The 15,303-nt window shown below is 60.7% G+C and overlaps 1 protein-coding gene across 2 annotated transcripts; it reads right to left on the reverse strand.

Annotated features, from left to right (window-relative positions):
* Positions 1 to 80: 80 nt before the first annotated feature.
* Positions 81 to 11,458, reverse strand: GIGYF1 (GRB10 interacting GYF protein 1). Of its 2 annotated transcripts, XM_068969091.1 has the most exons (27): positions 11,392 to 11,458; positions 9,023 to 9,174; positions 8,880 to 8,941; positions 8,656 to 8,766; positions 8,432 to 8,561; positions 8,258 to 8,353; positions 8,007 to 8,118; positions 7,805 to 7,913; positions 7,473 to 7,513; positions 7,103 to 7,273; positions 6,733 to 6,986; positions 6,497 to 6,605; positions 5,918 to 6,055; positions 5,603 to 5,700; positions 5,214 to 5,385; positions 4,941 to 5,107; positions 4,723 to 4,823; positions 4,523 to 4,639; positions 4,281 to 4,381; positions 4,070 to 4,152; positions 3,838 to 3,984; positions 3,540 to 3,767; positions 3,147 to 3,331; positions 2,910 to 3,070; positions 2,660 to 2,823; positions 2,445 to 2,574; positions 81 to 2,356 (listed from the first exon to the last, which is right to left on the reverse strand). In XM_068969091.1, the coding sequence occupies exons 4-27, from the start codon at positions 8,688 to 8,690 to the stop codon at positions 2,304 to 2,306; spliced, it is 3,102 nt and encodes a 1,033-aa protein (XP_068825192.1). In that variant the 5' UTR covers positions 8,691 to 8,766; positions 8,880 to 8,941; positions 9,023 to 9,174; positions 11,392 to 11,458; the 3' UTR covers positions 81 to 2,303. The 2 variants fall into 2 exon arrangements, with proteins under 2 accessions (XP_068825192.1, XP_068825191.1); XM_068969090.1 differs by having other exon boundaries at positions 4,523 to 4,642; positions 4,723 to 5,107.
* Positions 11,459 to 15,303: the final 3,845 nt, after the last annotated feature.

Consider the following 15,303-nt stretch of genomic DNA (forward strand, 5'->3'; position numbering starts at 1 on the left):
CAGCGTCCCCTTCCCCCGAGAAAAAAACTCAAGAGGCAGACGGGGAGAACACACACCAAGTTTTATTCGGGGAGAGTATTTACAGAGGCAGGTGGAAGAGAAGGGGTCACATGGGGTGGGGGAGATTGTGGGTACAAGGCAGACGATGGGATACAGAATGACCCCTGCATCCACCCCAACCCCAGGAAGGGTGGGAGAGCAGCTGGGGCCCAGAAGACGGGCTGGGGAAGGATAGCAAGGGGCTGAGTCCCTGGGCTGGGGGGCTCAGGGGCTTGTAAACATTGACCACTCTCAGAAGGGGATGGGGGTGGGAGAGGGCTCCCCCTACACTTCCTCACAGGGTTAAGGCCTCTCCAGGCTCAAGGGCCCCCTAAATTCAAAGTCTCTTTAGCTGGGGGGGGGGGAAGGAAAGGAAGAGACGGGGAAGAGTGTCACCCCCCCTCCCCTGCATTGGCTGCGGCAGGGGCGGGGGCAGTTACATTCAGTCACGACAGTAGCCCCCCCCACCTCTAATGCCGCCAAACACTGGCTTGAGGAGAGGGGGAGCTGGGGGGCCAGCAGCAGCAAGACGTTTCCCCCTGGCCCATCACCCCCTTATTGCTTTAGAGAGAATACAATATTGTCTTTTCACGGACGCTAACACTGTTGAAACCAGGGAGAAGCAGGTGGAGGGGGCCCCTCCACCCCCGAGGCCAGCTTTATCCCCCAACACTGACCCAGTTGCCACTTTGGTGCAAAAAGAAAAAAAAGAAAAAAAAAGGTCATCTCTCTGGGGATAGATGGAGAAAGAAAACAGGGGCCACTCCCCATTTCCCCAGGACAGGAAGGATAAATACATTCATGGAGGGGAGGCAGTGGCAGTCTTGCCCTAATACTGCGCTCTGAGCAATGAGGTCCATGGGAGAAGTTAGATGAGAAACTCAAAAGATAAAACAAACTTAAAGAAAATCCACGAATGGAGACAAACCTAGGTAGGTAATTGGGAATAAGAAGTTGGTGAAGGGCAGCCTACCCCAACCCAGGAGAGACAGACACTCCCATTCTTGACACCCCACCCTTACCCAACATTTAAAAACATCAGGGGAGCAGGGAGGGGAGAGGCCACTCACTCCTCTCCCATTTGGTCAACAGAGGGGTCAGGGCAGAGCTGGGTGGTCCACATCCCACACAGGCAGCTGCAGGTAGGGGGCTCCCTCCTAACAGCCCCTTGCTGCAGCCCGAAGCCCCCAGTGGCCCACTCTTGTGGCTTCCTTGGCCCCTCCTCTGCCCCCTTCACAGGAGAAACAACAGTCGTTAAGTGGTGCCTCTCTCCAGCTCCTGGAGAAACTGCTCTGCCCCAGCCTTGCTCAGGGTTGAGCCAAGGGGGCGCAGCAGGGGCTCGTGGCCCAGAGAATACATTCATGTGGCAAGGCAGGGAGCTGGGCCTTTTCAGCTTCATACCCAGGCCAGCCCCCCGAATGGCAGCGGCGGGGGAAGCCCCTCACCAGGGCCAGAGTGGAAGTTCTGCCGGCCTGATGACAGCCAGATGAGGTTGGCACCGCAGGCCCTCTCCCATTCACTCCGTCAGCTGGCGCAGGGTGGCTGCCTGGGGCGCTGAGGCGCCTCGCGCATTTGTGCAACTTTCCCCGAAGCAGCAAAGCCAAGGGGCTACTCGGGCCAGGCCCCCCGGCCCCAGACACCTCTGCCACAGTCACAGCACAAGGGGGCCGTTCACAGCGGGTCCGGCTGGCGGGGCTTGAGGGGGCCTCGCTGTGCAAACTGCTGGCGCCCCAGCTTCCAGTTACCCCAGTGGCCCACCTTGTGGGGCGGGGAGGGTAAGTGCAGCCTCGGGGGCCAAGCAGGACAGGTCCGTGGGGCCCATGTCCCCACTGCCCCAAATAACAGTGTGTTTTTACTTTCAGTCTCCTAACCATTTTTTTTTTGTTGTTTTTCTTTTTTCTTAAAAAAAACAAAAACAAAAACCTCTGTGGATCTTCCATTATCACTCCCACTATCCGACAAAGGGAAAAGGAGTGCTTAGAGTCTACTTTTTAACCATTTTTTTTGTCTCTCCTATGTTTCCTTCAATGTCGTTTAAAACTAAAACCAAAAAAACAAAAACAAAACCCTTCCCCCCTCAATCTGTAAAGTGCCTCGTGGTGGGTGAGTTAAGGTGCATCGTGTGGTTTGTAACAAGTGCTGGGGACCCTGCCCCTGCTTCCTCCTATGCTCCCTGTGGGGAGCCTGCAGGCTGGGGACCCAGGGGTCCAAGCCGCTGCTGCTGCCCCTGGCCTACAGCCCCGGGCGCTGGTGGGACGGGCTGGTCAGTAGTCATCCACGCTCTCGATCTCACCAGAAGGTCCGTGCAAGGAGTACCCTGAAGCCAGGGGAAGCTGGGTTTGAACTCGCCCACCAGGCTCCTGCCCGATTCTGAGGAAGGAGCCACCTCCCCGCTCCACACTCACCCAAGATGCTGGGGTCCGAGTGCAGCATCAGCGCCCGCCTCTTGGCCTTGCTGCCCTCCCCGGGGCCAAGCTTGGTGCTGTGGTTGGTCTGAAAGGCTGTCTGCAGGGAGCCGCTGCTCAGCCAAGCCTCCTGCAAGGCAACAGAGAGCAAAGAGAGGGGTCAGGGGACTCTGGGCGCCCTCACCCCCTCCAGCCAGGGCTCTGTGAAACCGTACCTGCTGCTGCTGCCGCTGCTGGCTGGCCTTCTGCTTGGCCCTCCGCTCCAGGAATTGTTTGGCAAATTCTTTGGCTTCCAGCGTGTCCCCCAGGCAGGAACGGATATAGTCGTGGACGTCATAGGGGGATTCCACCTCCTTGAGGATCGCTACAGCCATGGGCACTGCGGGGCAGGATGGGGGTCAGGACCCACGGGATGGCGTCTGGAACCCCTGGCCCAGCCTCCTGGGGTAGGTGTGACGCCTATACCGTCCAGGCTGCCCGTGGTGCTCAGCGTGTGCAGCATCTGCTCACACCACTGGGTGAAGCCATCCTGGGGCCGGGGGATGCCCTGCAGCAGCTTCAGCAGCTTCTCTTCCTCCTCTGTCTTTTTGCGCACAGGCCGACCAGACAAGTGGCTGTACGAGTCACTGCGCAGGATGGGGTGAGTCAGGAGGTGTCCCCTCAGGAGGCCCGCTCCCCATCCTCCCGTGGCCCGGCACCCACCTGAGAGAGGGGCTGCTGCGGCTGTTCTTCAGGCCCAGGCTCCGGGCCAGGCTCCCGCTGCTCTTGAGGGTGTCTTCCCAGAGTCCCAGGCCGCTGCTGCCCCCACTCTTGTCGGGCCCGCCCCACAGTGGCCCGACCTCAGATACCCACTGGTTCAGGGGGGCGGAGCCCAGGCCCCCGACCTGCTGCAGATGGCAGGAAGGCAAGGGTGACCCACACAGGAGAGCACATGCTCAGGGGTGCTGAGCGGGGAGGTGCGTTCAGGTGGCAAAGGAAGGGTGAGGTGAGGGCCTCACAGCAGAGAGCGCCTCCGGAGTCCAACAGGGACCAGTGCGCCCCCCACCCCTTGGTCACCCTGGGAGCTGAGCAGAAGGTGCCCGCAAGCCTGCTCACCACGCGGTGGTTGGGGGCCTGAGCCCGCGATGGCTCCCGAGGCGGGGGCTGCTTGTGCAGGTGCCGCTCGCCCTCCAGCTGCAGCTCCAGCAGCGTCTTCATGGACAGGCCCTGCTTGGCCAGGCCAGCCCACAGCGGGGGCGGGGAACTGGGCGCAGGAGGCACGGGGACAGTGGCTACCGCCTGCTGCTGCTGCAGAAGCTTCAGCAGCAGCTCCTGCTGCCGCACCTAGAGAGAGAAGCCGCTGTGAGGGCCGCCCCCTGACCCTCACCCCGAGCCTGCGTAGGCCGGGCCCCACCTGCTTGCGCCGGAACAGCTCCTCTTCCTCCTGCCGCCGCTTCTGCTCCTCCTGCTGCTGCTGCTGCTGGCGGCGCTTCTCCTCCCGGCGCTTGCGCTCCTCCTCCTCCCGCTTCGCCCTGAGCTCCACTTCTCTGCGCTCCTGGAACTGGAGGGTCGAGATCAGACGCCAGGCCGTCCCAGCTGTGGCCTGGCCCCTGACACCCAAGAACGCCAGCCTGAGGCCCACTCACTTTGTGTTGCAGCTGGAGTTGTTCTAGAATTGGACCCTGAGTCGAAGAGTTAATTGGTATGTCCCAAAGACTGGCCTCACCACCTGCGGGGGCAAAGGCAGCTGCAGAGGGGAGCTCCAGCCCCCGGCCCCCCAACCCACTGGAGGCCGTCGGGGGTGTAGGGGACTCCCAGACCTAGGACAGGCCAGGAGAGCAGCTGCGGGCCACACACCTGACTGTGGTGAGGCTGAGGTATGTATGTCCCAGAGGGGACCCGAGTCTGGCACCGACAAGGACCGGTTCATCGTCGGGAGCAAGTTCTGGTCCCCGCCCCTGAGGAGAAAGCACCGAAACTCAGTGCCCTGAAGCCACCTCCTGTCTGCCCCTCTACCCACACCACCCGAGGGCCATCACGTACAGACACGCCACACACGCTTGGCCACGGGCACACAGCGAGGACGGCGGCCCACACACCTGGGGGGTTTGAGAGCTTGGAGCTGCTGCAGGAACGCGGTGAGCTGCTGCTGCTGTGGTGGCGGCAGGTCTCCCAGAGCTGCCTTTTCCCGGAGCATGCACTGCGGGAGCTGGCGGCTGCTGAGGAGCGAGCAGGTGAGAGGTGGGCCTGCCCACGTCAGCATGGGCCCGGCCGACCAGCCCTGTTAGGCCCCCCGTACCTGCCGGCCAGCTGAAGAAACTGCTGGTGCTGCAGCTGCTGGTACAAGGCGGCTGCTGCCAGCTCCTGTTGCTTCTTCAGCCGCTCCTGGTCCATGTTCCCCTGAGTGAGGCCACAGCGTCCCCGTGGCTTTGCCCCCGTCTGGCTCTGCACCCACCGCTTCCCTCTGCCGGGCTCCTGCCTCCCTTCCCTGTTCCACGCCAAAGCGGGTACACTCACCAGCAGCGGGGGAGGTGAGGGCCCGGGGGCGAAGGGTACGCGACCCCACATCTTGATCACCTCACCCAGAGGCTGGAAGCCCTCATCACAGCCCCGCTTCACCAGCAGAGCCATGGAGAAGTAGCCCGCCTGGAACCACTCTGCCATCTCCTGGGTTGTGAAGGGGCCTAGGCCAAGGGAAGGGCACAGGGCGGTCACAGAGGTGGGCCAGAGAAGCCCTCGACGAGGATGGTGCAGTCTCCGAGCCCCACCTGCACCCCCAACCCTGTGCACCTTGGATCTCGCCCTGCGGGTCCTTGTAGAACCACTTCCGGGCTGCACCGTGGCTGAGGGGGAGGGCGGTGGCGGCTGCAGAGTGGCGCAGGCCCTGGGCCTGGATGGCGGCCGTGAACTGCTCCTCCTCCAGGGAGCTGTCCTGCAGGGAGGCCACGAGCTTCTCCGCCTCCTGGGAGCCCAGGGGAAGAGGGAAGTCTCAACTGGCCACTTCCATCAACACAGAGGGGGCTGGGGCTGAGGGGGAGGGGTCAGGAGATGAGGTCTGAACATGGAGAGCAAAATGGGGAGAAGGTGGGAACCTGATCGAGGACAGAACCAAGGCTCTCTCCCCTGCACGGGAGGGTTCCTAGAGTCTTTGCAGCCCACCCCCATCCCCCGCCCCACACCTGCTGCAGGTGCTTCAAGCCTTCATCATCTTCCAGGTCTGGTGGGCCGGGGGGTGAGCCCGCCCCAGGACTTAGCTGCATTCCCCTCATGTCATCTCCTACAAAGAGCAAAGAAGGGAAAGTGGGACAGGGCAGTCAGAGAAGGGGGCAAGACAGTGCCCATCGACCACTCTTCCTCCAGGAAGGTGGGTGCTAACTCTGCATCTCTCCCACCTCCCGACCAACTCCCCTGCAGCCTCCTTCCCACAGGGATGGGGAGCCCTTTCCCCACAAGCTCCAGGCTCCAGGGAGAGGGTGGCTCTGCCCTCGGGCTACCTTCAGCTGCAGGCAGGTCTTTCTCCACCGGGTCATCGCCTTCCCCGTTAGCTCCCCAGAGCGGGCCCAAGGTGGGCAGTGGGGATGGGGAGCTGGACTTCTCCTCCTGAGGAGGCAGTGGGGTCAGTTCCTTCCCACCTGAAAACCAAGGGTAATCACCAGAACTCAAAACCAAGCCGGAAGGCCTGAAAAGTGGTTAAGCACAGATTGTATTATTGCGGCCAGAAGAGCCTCTGGGTAGCGAGTCCACCCACACGACTCTGGTCAACACGACTAAGGTCTGGTGAACTGACACCACAGAGCCTAGTCTGCACACTTCCCTTTCTGCTCCTGTAGTAAGGCCGCACATCCGCGCCACTGTCCAGGGCTCTGGACGCACTACCACTGACTTGACACTGTGTTCGACAGATTCCTCGAGGGATTTTCAAAGGTAGTTTTGATTCTGCTTTGATTTTCATCTGACACTTGGCCTTTTGGACAGAAGTCTGCTGTTTCCAGGCTCCTCCACAGGCCCCATCCGCACCAGCCTTTCTCCGCAGACTCAGCTTGAGGCCACAGGCGTCCACCCCACAGGCTTACCCGCCTCTGGCCCCTCCTCGTCCAGCCCTTCGGAAGGTTCTTCCTCCTCTTCCTCCAGGCCCTGGAAGTCGAGCTCCTGCTCCTCAGGAATAGGCTCCTTCGGGCCCTTCTGCACAGGTGGGGGATACAATGGGGAGATGAGTGGCAGAGAACAGAGTGCTGTGAAAGGGCCCCCTTGGGGCAGGCAGGAGCCCACCAACCTCTAACACAATCTCCCCTCGCCTCCTTGCAGATACCTTGAGAGGCAGGAAGGCCCCGGAGGCATCGAAGGTGCCCATTTCTTCGTCCTCATCGTCCAGGCACCACTCTGGGAGCCCATCCTTGTCATCATCAAAGCCGTCAGGCCCCCGGCACCTCCGGAGGTGAGAACTGGCCCCCCCACCCCGCCCCTCCTCTTCACCACACCCTCCTCGATCCCCTCGCAAATCAAATTCAAACTTGCGACGCCGGTCCCCATGTTCCCGCCAGCCAGCAGAGCGGGGGCCACCATCTGGGCAGGAAAAGTAGGGGAAGAAGAGTCAGTACCCAGTCAAGCTGGAGTCTCCACCCTTCTGCTGCTCACCAGGACCCCCCGTCCCCTCAGTGCCCACCTGACCCCCATCTCACCAGGGCTGGCGGAGCGCCAGCGGTCACCGTCTCGCCGGGGTCCTGCCCCGAGTCTCCAGCTGCCTTCCTCTTCTTCCTCTTGCTCCTCTCGGAGAGAACGCCAGTTTTCGCTATCTGAGCGGGCATGCTCCTTCCTCGGGCCAGCCCCTCCCTCATCAAACCCGGAGCGTGCTTGGGGGCAGGACAGGAGGGGAGACACAGTCAGTGGACCTCGGCCACGGTTCCTGTAAGACGCTTATCAGATGCCTTGCGGGGAAAGAAAAGCCCAGCTCTGGGCCCTCCCGCCCCTACCACCTCCCCCAGGAAGCAGCCCCCCGCCCCCTCTCAATAACCTGCAGGGCCCAGCCACCACCCTGGCCCCTCTCCATACCTCCATCCCTTCTGGCCGATTTCTCAAACCGCCTCTCGCCTCTGTGAGAGGGAAAGGTGTGGGTCAGAGGACCAGTCCCTCCCTATCTGCAGGATCTCAGCTCACCTTGTCCATTCTGCCCCGAGAGAAGCGGGGGATGGGAGGGGGACAGGGCTTGGAAGGGAGCCCACGGGCAAGCCCAGAGACTCGCAAGGACAGGGCAGGGCCACAGGGGTCAGTGGACAGAGCTCTCTGACCAGGGCTAATCTGGCAGGTCTCCCAGAGTCCTCTAACGACAAAGACCCAAGCCTCCCTCCGTGGGGCCCTCTCTGCCACCCCGTCCCAGCCTGCACCTGTCATCCCAACTCTGGCTACGCTGGATCTCCCGGGGATTTCGGCCAAAGGCCCCATCACCTTCTTCAATGCTTCTTTGGTAAAAGCAACTGTCACCGCGGCCACGGCCTGGAGGAGTGAGGGGTGCGTGGGAAACCTGCCAGATCACCTCCCCAAGTCCTCCAGAACGCCTGCCCCAGAGCATGGCATCAACCCCTCTACCTCGGCTCCGTGTGCTGCCCCTGCCACGGGAGGCGCCACCTAGAGGGGGCCCAGCCCCTTTCCCCATCAGCCTCATCACGGCCACGCTGTTCACTGACAGGGAGAAGTTTCTCTGAGGAGGGAGCCAGGGGTGGGAGTGAGGACCCAGGCACCCGAGCACCCCGCCCCGTCCAGAACCACCCAGCCTCCACCCCCACCTCTCCAACCCCAGCCCCGCCGCCCCCGCTGGCAGCTGCCCGGGCCGGGCCCACCTGCTCCTCCTCCGTCAGCGGCTCCAGTGCGAGGGGCTGCAGCGGCTCCTCCTGCAGCAAGGCAGCAAACTCCTTGTCCTGCAGCTCGTCAGGGACCTGTGGATCGGGCGGGAGGTACGCGTGCTCCTGGGCCCGCTCCACCAGCCAGGGCCCCGCACCCCCGCCTGCGCCTACCTTGCTCTCCTTGACATAGAGGGCCAGCATCTCCTCGCGTCCGTAGCGATAGTCGGCCAGCTTGTACTTGGGCATGGCAGGGGACGGGGGTGGGGAGGCCACACTGCCACCACTGGAAAGAGCCCTCAGCCTGGAGGAGGGACACACAAAGGGGAGAGAAGGGAATCTGAGCAACCCTGTTCTTCCCGGGCTTCTCCATGCCCCTCTAAGCACACCTGACTTACCACTCAGGCCCAAAGTTGAGGGTCTCCGCTGCCATTGTGGAGCTGGGCGTGTCCCAGAGGTCCGTGGGGAGAAGCAGGGAAGCGGGTACCTGGCGTTCACTCTCCAAACACCTGTGGAGGCGCGGGGGATGCTAGGCATTGGGGATGGCACACCCAGAGCCTGAGAGGGTGAGTACTAGGCTGCCACCTAGGTGGACACAGTAACGGGCTCACTAAAGACTCACCTAAGCCAGCCACGTGCCACTCACACCATGAGTTACCCAAAGAGTCACGCTGGGGGGAAGGCCTGGGGGAGGGGAAGAGACAGGCAGCTAGAGCCCCTGCCAGCTTCCGCAGGGGGATGCCCTCCCCCCTGGCCCAGACTCACCTGGCAGCCTTGCCCAGGGAAGCGGGTAGGGCAGGGGCCGGGCCCTCTCCAGGCAAGAGCCTGTGCTGGAGTGAACCAGGATCCCTGGGCAACCAGATGTTGGTCTGAGCAGAGCAGTACCCAGGGAGGGACCTTCACATCTGGGAAAGATCCTTAACGAGAGGCAAAAAGAAGAAAGTGGATTAAATGAACGGTCATACAGACCTCCCTGCCTCCAGCCCTCCTCTGTCTCACATAATAGGAAGGCCCACAGGTGCCTGGAAACTGCTGGTTAGGGAGCACAGGGGGCAACAGCCCTGGCTCCTCCTCATCTCTGCCCTCTGCTCAGCAGGCCTCCCAGGCAGTGAGTTGACTCAGCAGAGCCTGACGGAGGAGCTGGAGGTGCAGGAGAGGACGCCAAGGGCCGCAGCATTCAATAAAGGGGGCTGGGTACACATGATGTTCGTGTCAGCTGCTCAGTCGTGGCTGACTCTTTGCGACCCCATGGACTGTAGACCACCAGGCTCCTCTGTCCATGGGATTCTGTCCAGGATTCCAGGCAAGAATACCAGAGTGGGTTGCCATTCCCTTCTCCAGGGGATCTGACCTAGGGATACAAACTGGGTCTCCTGCATTGCAGGTGGACTTTTTTTTTTAACCATCTGAGCCACCCGGGAAGCTCACACATGATGTTTAGGACAAAGACAAAACACACACAAACCAGCAAAAAACCCACTGGAATCACAAATGTTCTAGAGAGAGAAAAGACTGGTTAAGAGAATTAGAAATTTATCTGGGGGTTACTTCCTTGGTGGTCCAGTGGCTAAGACAATGCACTCCCAATGCAAGGTGCCCGGAGTTCGATCCCTAGGCAAGGAACTAGATCCCACACGCTGCCAACTAAGACCTGGTGCAGCCAAATAAATAAATAGATATTCAAAAAAAAAAGAAAGAAAGAAATTTATGTGGGAGCAAAATTACCTCTCCCCTGAAAAGACTCAGGTCTGGGTGCTTGGCTCCGAATCCTGAGACTCAGTTGGGGGAGAAACCTGGTATAAGGGGAGCAGGGGGGTATTCCCAAGCCAGAGGTAGGGGGGCACACCAAAGGCTGCATGCAGGCAAGTCTGGCCAGCATGCCCAGGACTCACTCACCAAACAAGGATCAACACCGAGGTCCTTTCCCTGGGATCAGAAAGAGCCTGATAAGTACAAAGAGCCAAGAAGGGAACGGCGCTACTGTAAGCTACGAAGAAGGCTCCCTCACCATAAAGCGGAAATAAGGTCAGAGTCACTGGGCTAACAGAAGCGTGGGGGCAGCGACAGTGGCCCGTCCCTCTAAGGAACAGAAGAGGCTGTCAGGAGGTGGCTCATCACTGGTGTTTCTGAGCACGGGGCAGGCAGGCAGGGTCTCAGGGAGCCGTGTACAAGGGCCTCCCTCACTGGCTGGGGCGGGGACTGAACCGGAGCGCCTCCACAGTTCCCATCAACTCCGAGACTCCACCGCTCTGGGAAGGGGGAAGAAGGGTTTCCACCAGAGGGGTCATGGGAAGCGGCTCTCGATCACAGCTGCAGGCCAGAAGACAAAGCAAAGTCCACCCCAGACACAGGACCCACCCCAGAATCCCAGCAGCCTAGGTTGAGATGCAGCGCTAGACACCGCCCAGAGCAGGGCTGACCTCCCTCAGCCCGGGCATCTCCTCTGCTCAGCCTCAGCTGGCCCTTTCCGGAGATGGAGCACGCCCCAGCGAACACGGCCGTCAGAAGACAAGCCTGTTGCAAAGTTCTTCCCGTCACTCAGTTCGACTCAGCCTCCCAGAATGGTGGAGGCCAGTTAAGTCTGTGGATGCTACAAGGCTTATGGAATTCACCCAATGGATGCATCTTGAAAACATTAACTAAGTAAAACATGGCAGTCACAAATGAACAAACACTGGATAATTCCTCTCACCTGAGATTCCAAGGTGAGTCAAATTCAGAGGGACAGAGAAGAACAGTGGTGCCAGGGCTGGGAGGCAAGGAGTGGGAGTCGTTTTTTAGTAGGGACAGTTTCAGCTGAAATGGGGCAGAGGAAAAAGTTCCAGGGATGAGGTGGATGGCTGCACAACAACATGAATATATTTAATGCTGCAAAGTTGTATCCTTAAAAATGACTAAAATGGTGTATGTTCCATCTGACCACCATTTAAAAAAGATCTAAGAGAAAAAGAAGACATCTGGGGATAGCTCTCCCATACCTATCTTCTCCACTCCAAGAAAACAGCCCACTTCCTAACAAACTCAGGAGAGGCTGTTCTGAGCCTCTTCCAGGTCACCCCAGAAGAGCCCCATCTCCCAGACACACAGGCCAAAGAGCCCGCGGTGGAGCGGGGGACAGAAAGGGGACGACTCACCCGCCCACCCGTCCAGGGAGTGGCGAAGGCGGCTGGCCGCCAGGTGCCTTCCTCTTCGGGACGTCACCTTCTGTCGTGGTTTTAAGGAGGAAACTGAGGGAAAGCGGCTGGCTCCGGGCTGAGAAGCAGGGAAACTGCAGAGGTGAGAGGGAGCAGGGGAGCGGAGGGTGAGGAAAGTCGAGTGGCTGGGCGGGCCCAGCCAGGGGAGGTCTGGGTCTCAGGAGCCGGTGGCTCTCTGGCCCCCCTTCTGACCGCGAGCAGCACACAAGCGCCCCGTGGCTTCTAGTGCCACACAGGCGCGCACCCTTTCCACGGCTTCTCAACTGGGGGCAACGCTGCTCCCCAGGGCACATCTTGAGGGACGTTTCTGGTAGGCATGACTGGGAAATGCGGCCAGCATCTCATGAGCAGAGGTCACTCAGCAACACTACTAAACCTCCTACGATGCACAGGATTCCCCCCACAACAAGGAATCATCTGGACCCAGATTATCAATGCCCAGGGGCTTCCCTGGTGGCTCAGACAGTAAAGAATCCGCCTGCAATGCGGGAGACCCAGGTTCAATCCCTGGGTCAGGAAGATCCCCTGGGAAAAGGAATGGCAACCCATCCAGTATTCTTGCCTGGAGAATCCCATGGAGAGAGGAGCCCGGCGTTTGCAGAGAGTAGACACGACTGAGCGACACACACACGCACGCACACGCGCGCACACACACAGATTAACAACAGTGGCAGAATTAAGAAACTCATCTGTACACCTCCGGCAGAGGATAACCACACCCACTGTCTGTTTAGGGGGAAGAATGGAAGACAAGGAAACCAAATTTACTCCAGTTCATTCCCCTCTCTGAAGAGTGAGGGAATCATCCCCTAATTACACTGTCCCATGAGAGAAGTCTGAAATCCTGCCAGGAGGGAAATCCTCCAGAAAAGAACAGATTAAACAAAATTGTCCTAACTCTATCACGAACTTCAAAGCCCAGCATTTGGACCCCTTTCCAGTGAAGCAAAGAGCAGGAGGCAGCAGGCAGGGGACTGGAGACAGCCTCCCTCTCTGGTTATCTGATCTAAGGGTGTCCTGCTTAGCCCCGACTTCTCAGGATCTGTGCGCCTCATCAATCCACAACCCCCCCACCCCTTCTCCTCAACCCTCACTATACCCTCCCTCCCTGGGGTATCTGAATTATTGTCATTAAAAGGCTGCCCCCTACCGGAGTCCAGGGGCGAGGACACTGATCCTGGTGTTCACAACAGGCTTGAGGAACAGGAGGGGAGCCTGTTCTTCAGCGTTTGGAGATCACAGGAGAAGGAAAAGATCCAGAGACTAGGCGGTCCCAGTACACACTAAGTTAAGAACATTATTTCCTCATTCCATCACCCCTAAAATTAGCCCCAATCCAGAGCAATGCGCCTTGGCACAGGAAGGCACCACCATTAACAGAAGCAGAATCCCAAATTCCCCAACATTTGAGCAAGTGCCCAGCCCCAAGCTTGTTGGAGGTGACTCCGCCCTTTCTCAGGGTGGAAAGAAAGATTCTCCACGCATGGTAGGAAGGGGACTCCGAGGCTTAAGAGGTGCAAGCCTGTGCTCCTCCCAGCAGGTATGTTAACCCAGCTCTGCCCTCTGAGCTGTCAGGACAATGCCCTGAGCAGTCTAGTAGTTAACAGTTTTCAAAGCACTTTCACACTTTATCTCATTTGATTCCTTCTGCCCACTTGCTGAGGCTTGGGCTCCAGCCAGGGAAAACAAGGAAGGGATGCTGTAGCCGCCCTGACAGGAGACCCCGATGTCTTTGACACCCTACCCGAGCCTGGAGAAAGGGCACACTCTCGGCGGGAACCACCCCAAACTCACAAGCATACACTGAGTTTTCAACCATTTTTCTCATTAGCATTTAAAAAATCATTCCCAGAGCCACCTCTTCTCACCTCCTCTGCTCGGAAGTGGGGCTTTTTTTTTAATCCCAAACTCCAATCACAGATGTAGAAACCAGCACAAACCAGAGTCCTTTCATCCATCAAATCACACACAATACTGACACATCCACTGGCTGAGAAACCCAGGCCAGGAGTCAAAGAACAGAACTCACTTGAGTGTCACCACCATACGGGACCCTCGAGGTCCCCGGTCCCTGCCCTGGCAGCAACTCAGAGCCCAGATCTCTTTCAGCCCTGCCTGGTGGAACTGCCATCTAGGAACTAAGACTGAGGCTGGCGTGAGGGTGGGTGGCTTGGGACAGCACAGAAAACGGTACAGATGAAGGACCAGAGAGCAAACTCCCACACCGTGAGAAGCTAGGGGGACCAGTCTGTTTGTTAGTACCCAAGGTGTTTCAGGGGCAAAGCCAGGAGGCTAAACTGCAACTGAGTGTCAGCTCCCAGGGGCAGCAAAGAGACTGTGAAGGCTGATTATTGGAAAAGCAGAGATGAGAAGCAAGAGGGGAGTGAGCCTGGGGTGAATGGAGGAAAGAGCTGGGCTAACAATTACTGGCTGAGCGTCTATCTCCCCGGGCCAGGCCCGGCGCTGTGATGGACCAGACCTGGATTCTTACTGGGAATTCTAGTAGTGACTGCGTACGACCTGCGAGGGGAGGGTCTCTTTAAAGTTAACTTGAAAAAATAAAAAACAGTCAAAGTGTGCGGGGCCGTGACTGGGAAGCAGCTGCATCAGGAGAGATGGGCTGGGAAGGGCCCAGCCCGGCCACAGGACAGACTAAGGTGTTTCACTCGGCCGGGAAAGCGGGAGGAAGGAGACCCCAGTGACCAAGCACTAATGTCGCTCGCTGAAATGTAGGCGCAGACCCAGCCGAGGTACTGTGGTTAAGAGAAGAGGCTTCCACGTTAGCCAAAGTCACGGATCACTTGCACTTTAAGACCCGCCGGGCCCAGCTCATGCAGAGAAGAACCCGGAGGCACGTTGGGAGAAATCTCCGGGGAGCGCCGGGCAGTAGGGTCCCGGGCCCCCGGGCGGAGGACGCAGGCGGAGGGACGTGGGGGGCCAGACCGGGGTTCCGAGGGGCCGGAGGGCGACCGTTAGGAGCGCGGGGGTGGGAAGGAGGCGGGCCGGCCCGGGAGGACGGCGTGCCCTTCAGGGAGGGGGCGCCAGGTGCGGGGGCGCCTGCGGCCGCCCCCGGGAGGGAGCCGGCCTCCCTTGGGGCGGCGCGGGGGCCCGGGCCGCGCGGGGGGGAGGGGCCGGCGGGGAGGCTCGGGAGGCGGGCGCACCGGACGGCGGGGGCGGCGGCCTCGGGAGGAGACGGGGGAGGGTCCGTGCCGGCGGCCCGCGCTCCCGCTCTGGCTCTCGCAGGCTCGGCGCGGCCGCCTCGGCGTCGGGGGCGGGCCTGGCCCAGGCCCGGCCGCGGGCGGGGGTCCGCGGGGCCGCCGGGCGCTTACCGCGGCGGGCGGGCGGCGCGAGGCTCCGGTCCCGGGGCGTTGGCGACGCGCGGCGGGCCGGGGGGCGGCGGCGGCGGGGGTGGGGGCGCTGGCGCTCCCGCGGCGGCCGCTCCTCTCTGTTTGTGTTTGTAGCAAGATGGCTGCCCGCCTCGCACCACGTGACGCGGACGCGGGGCCGCCCCCGCCGCCGCCGCCGCCGCCGCCGCCGCCGCCGCCACAGCCCCCCTCCGCGGCTCCGGCCCGCTCTGACCCGCACGGCCTGGCGCGCTCCCCGCCTGCCCGGCGGGCACGGCCCGGACGCCCGCCGCCCCCGGACCCCCCCCCACCCCGGCACGTGACCCGGGAGCCCGGTTCCTCACGTGACCCTGCCTGCCGCGGGCCGGGGGTGGGGGGCTGGTGAGAGTGTCCCGGGGGGTGCTCCCCGGCACGTGACGCGCGACCGTCGCGACGAAGGCCGCCGCTGGCGGCATCGCCGATCTCCGGACGGTCGGCTTCCTCCGGGAAGCCCGCCTGGGTTGAAGAA

Source organism: Capricornis sumatraensis, chromosome 3, assembly GCF_032405125.1.
Source record: "Capricornis sumatraensis isolate serow.1 chromosome 3, serow.2, whole genome shotgun sequence".
Classification (NCBI taxonomy): domain Eukaryota; kingdom Metazoa; phylum Chordata; class Mammalia; order Artiodactyla; family Bovidae; genus Capricornis; species Capricornis sumatraensis.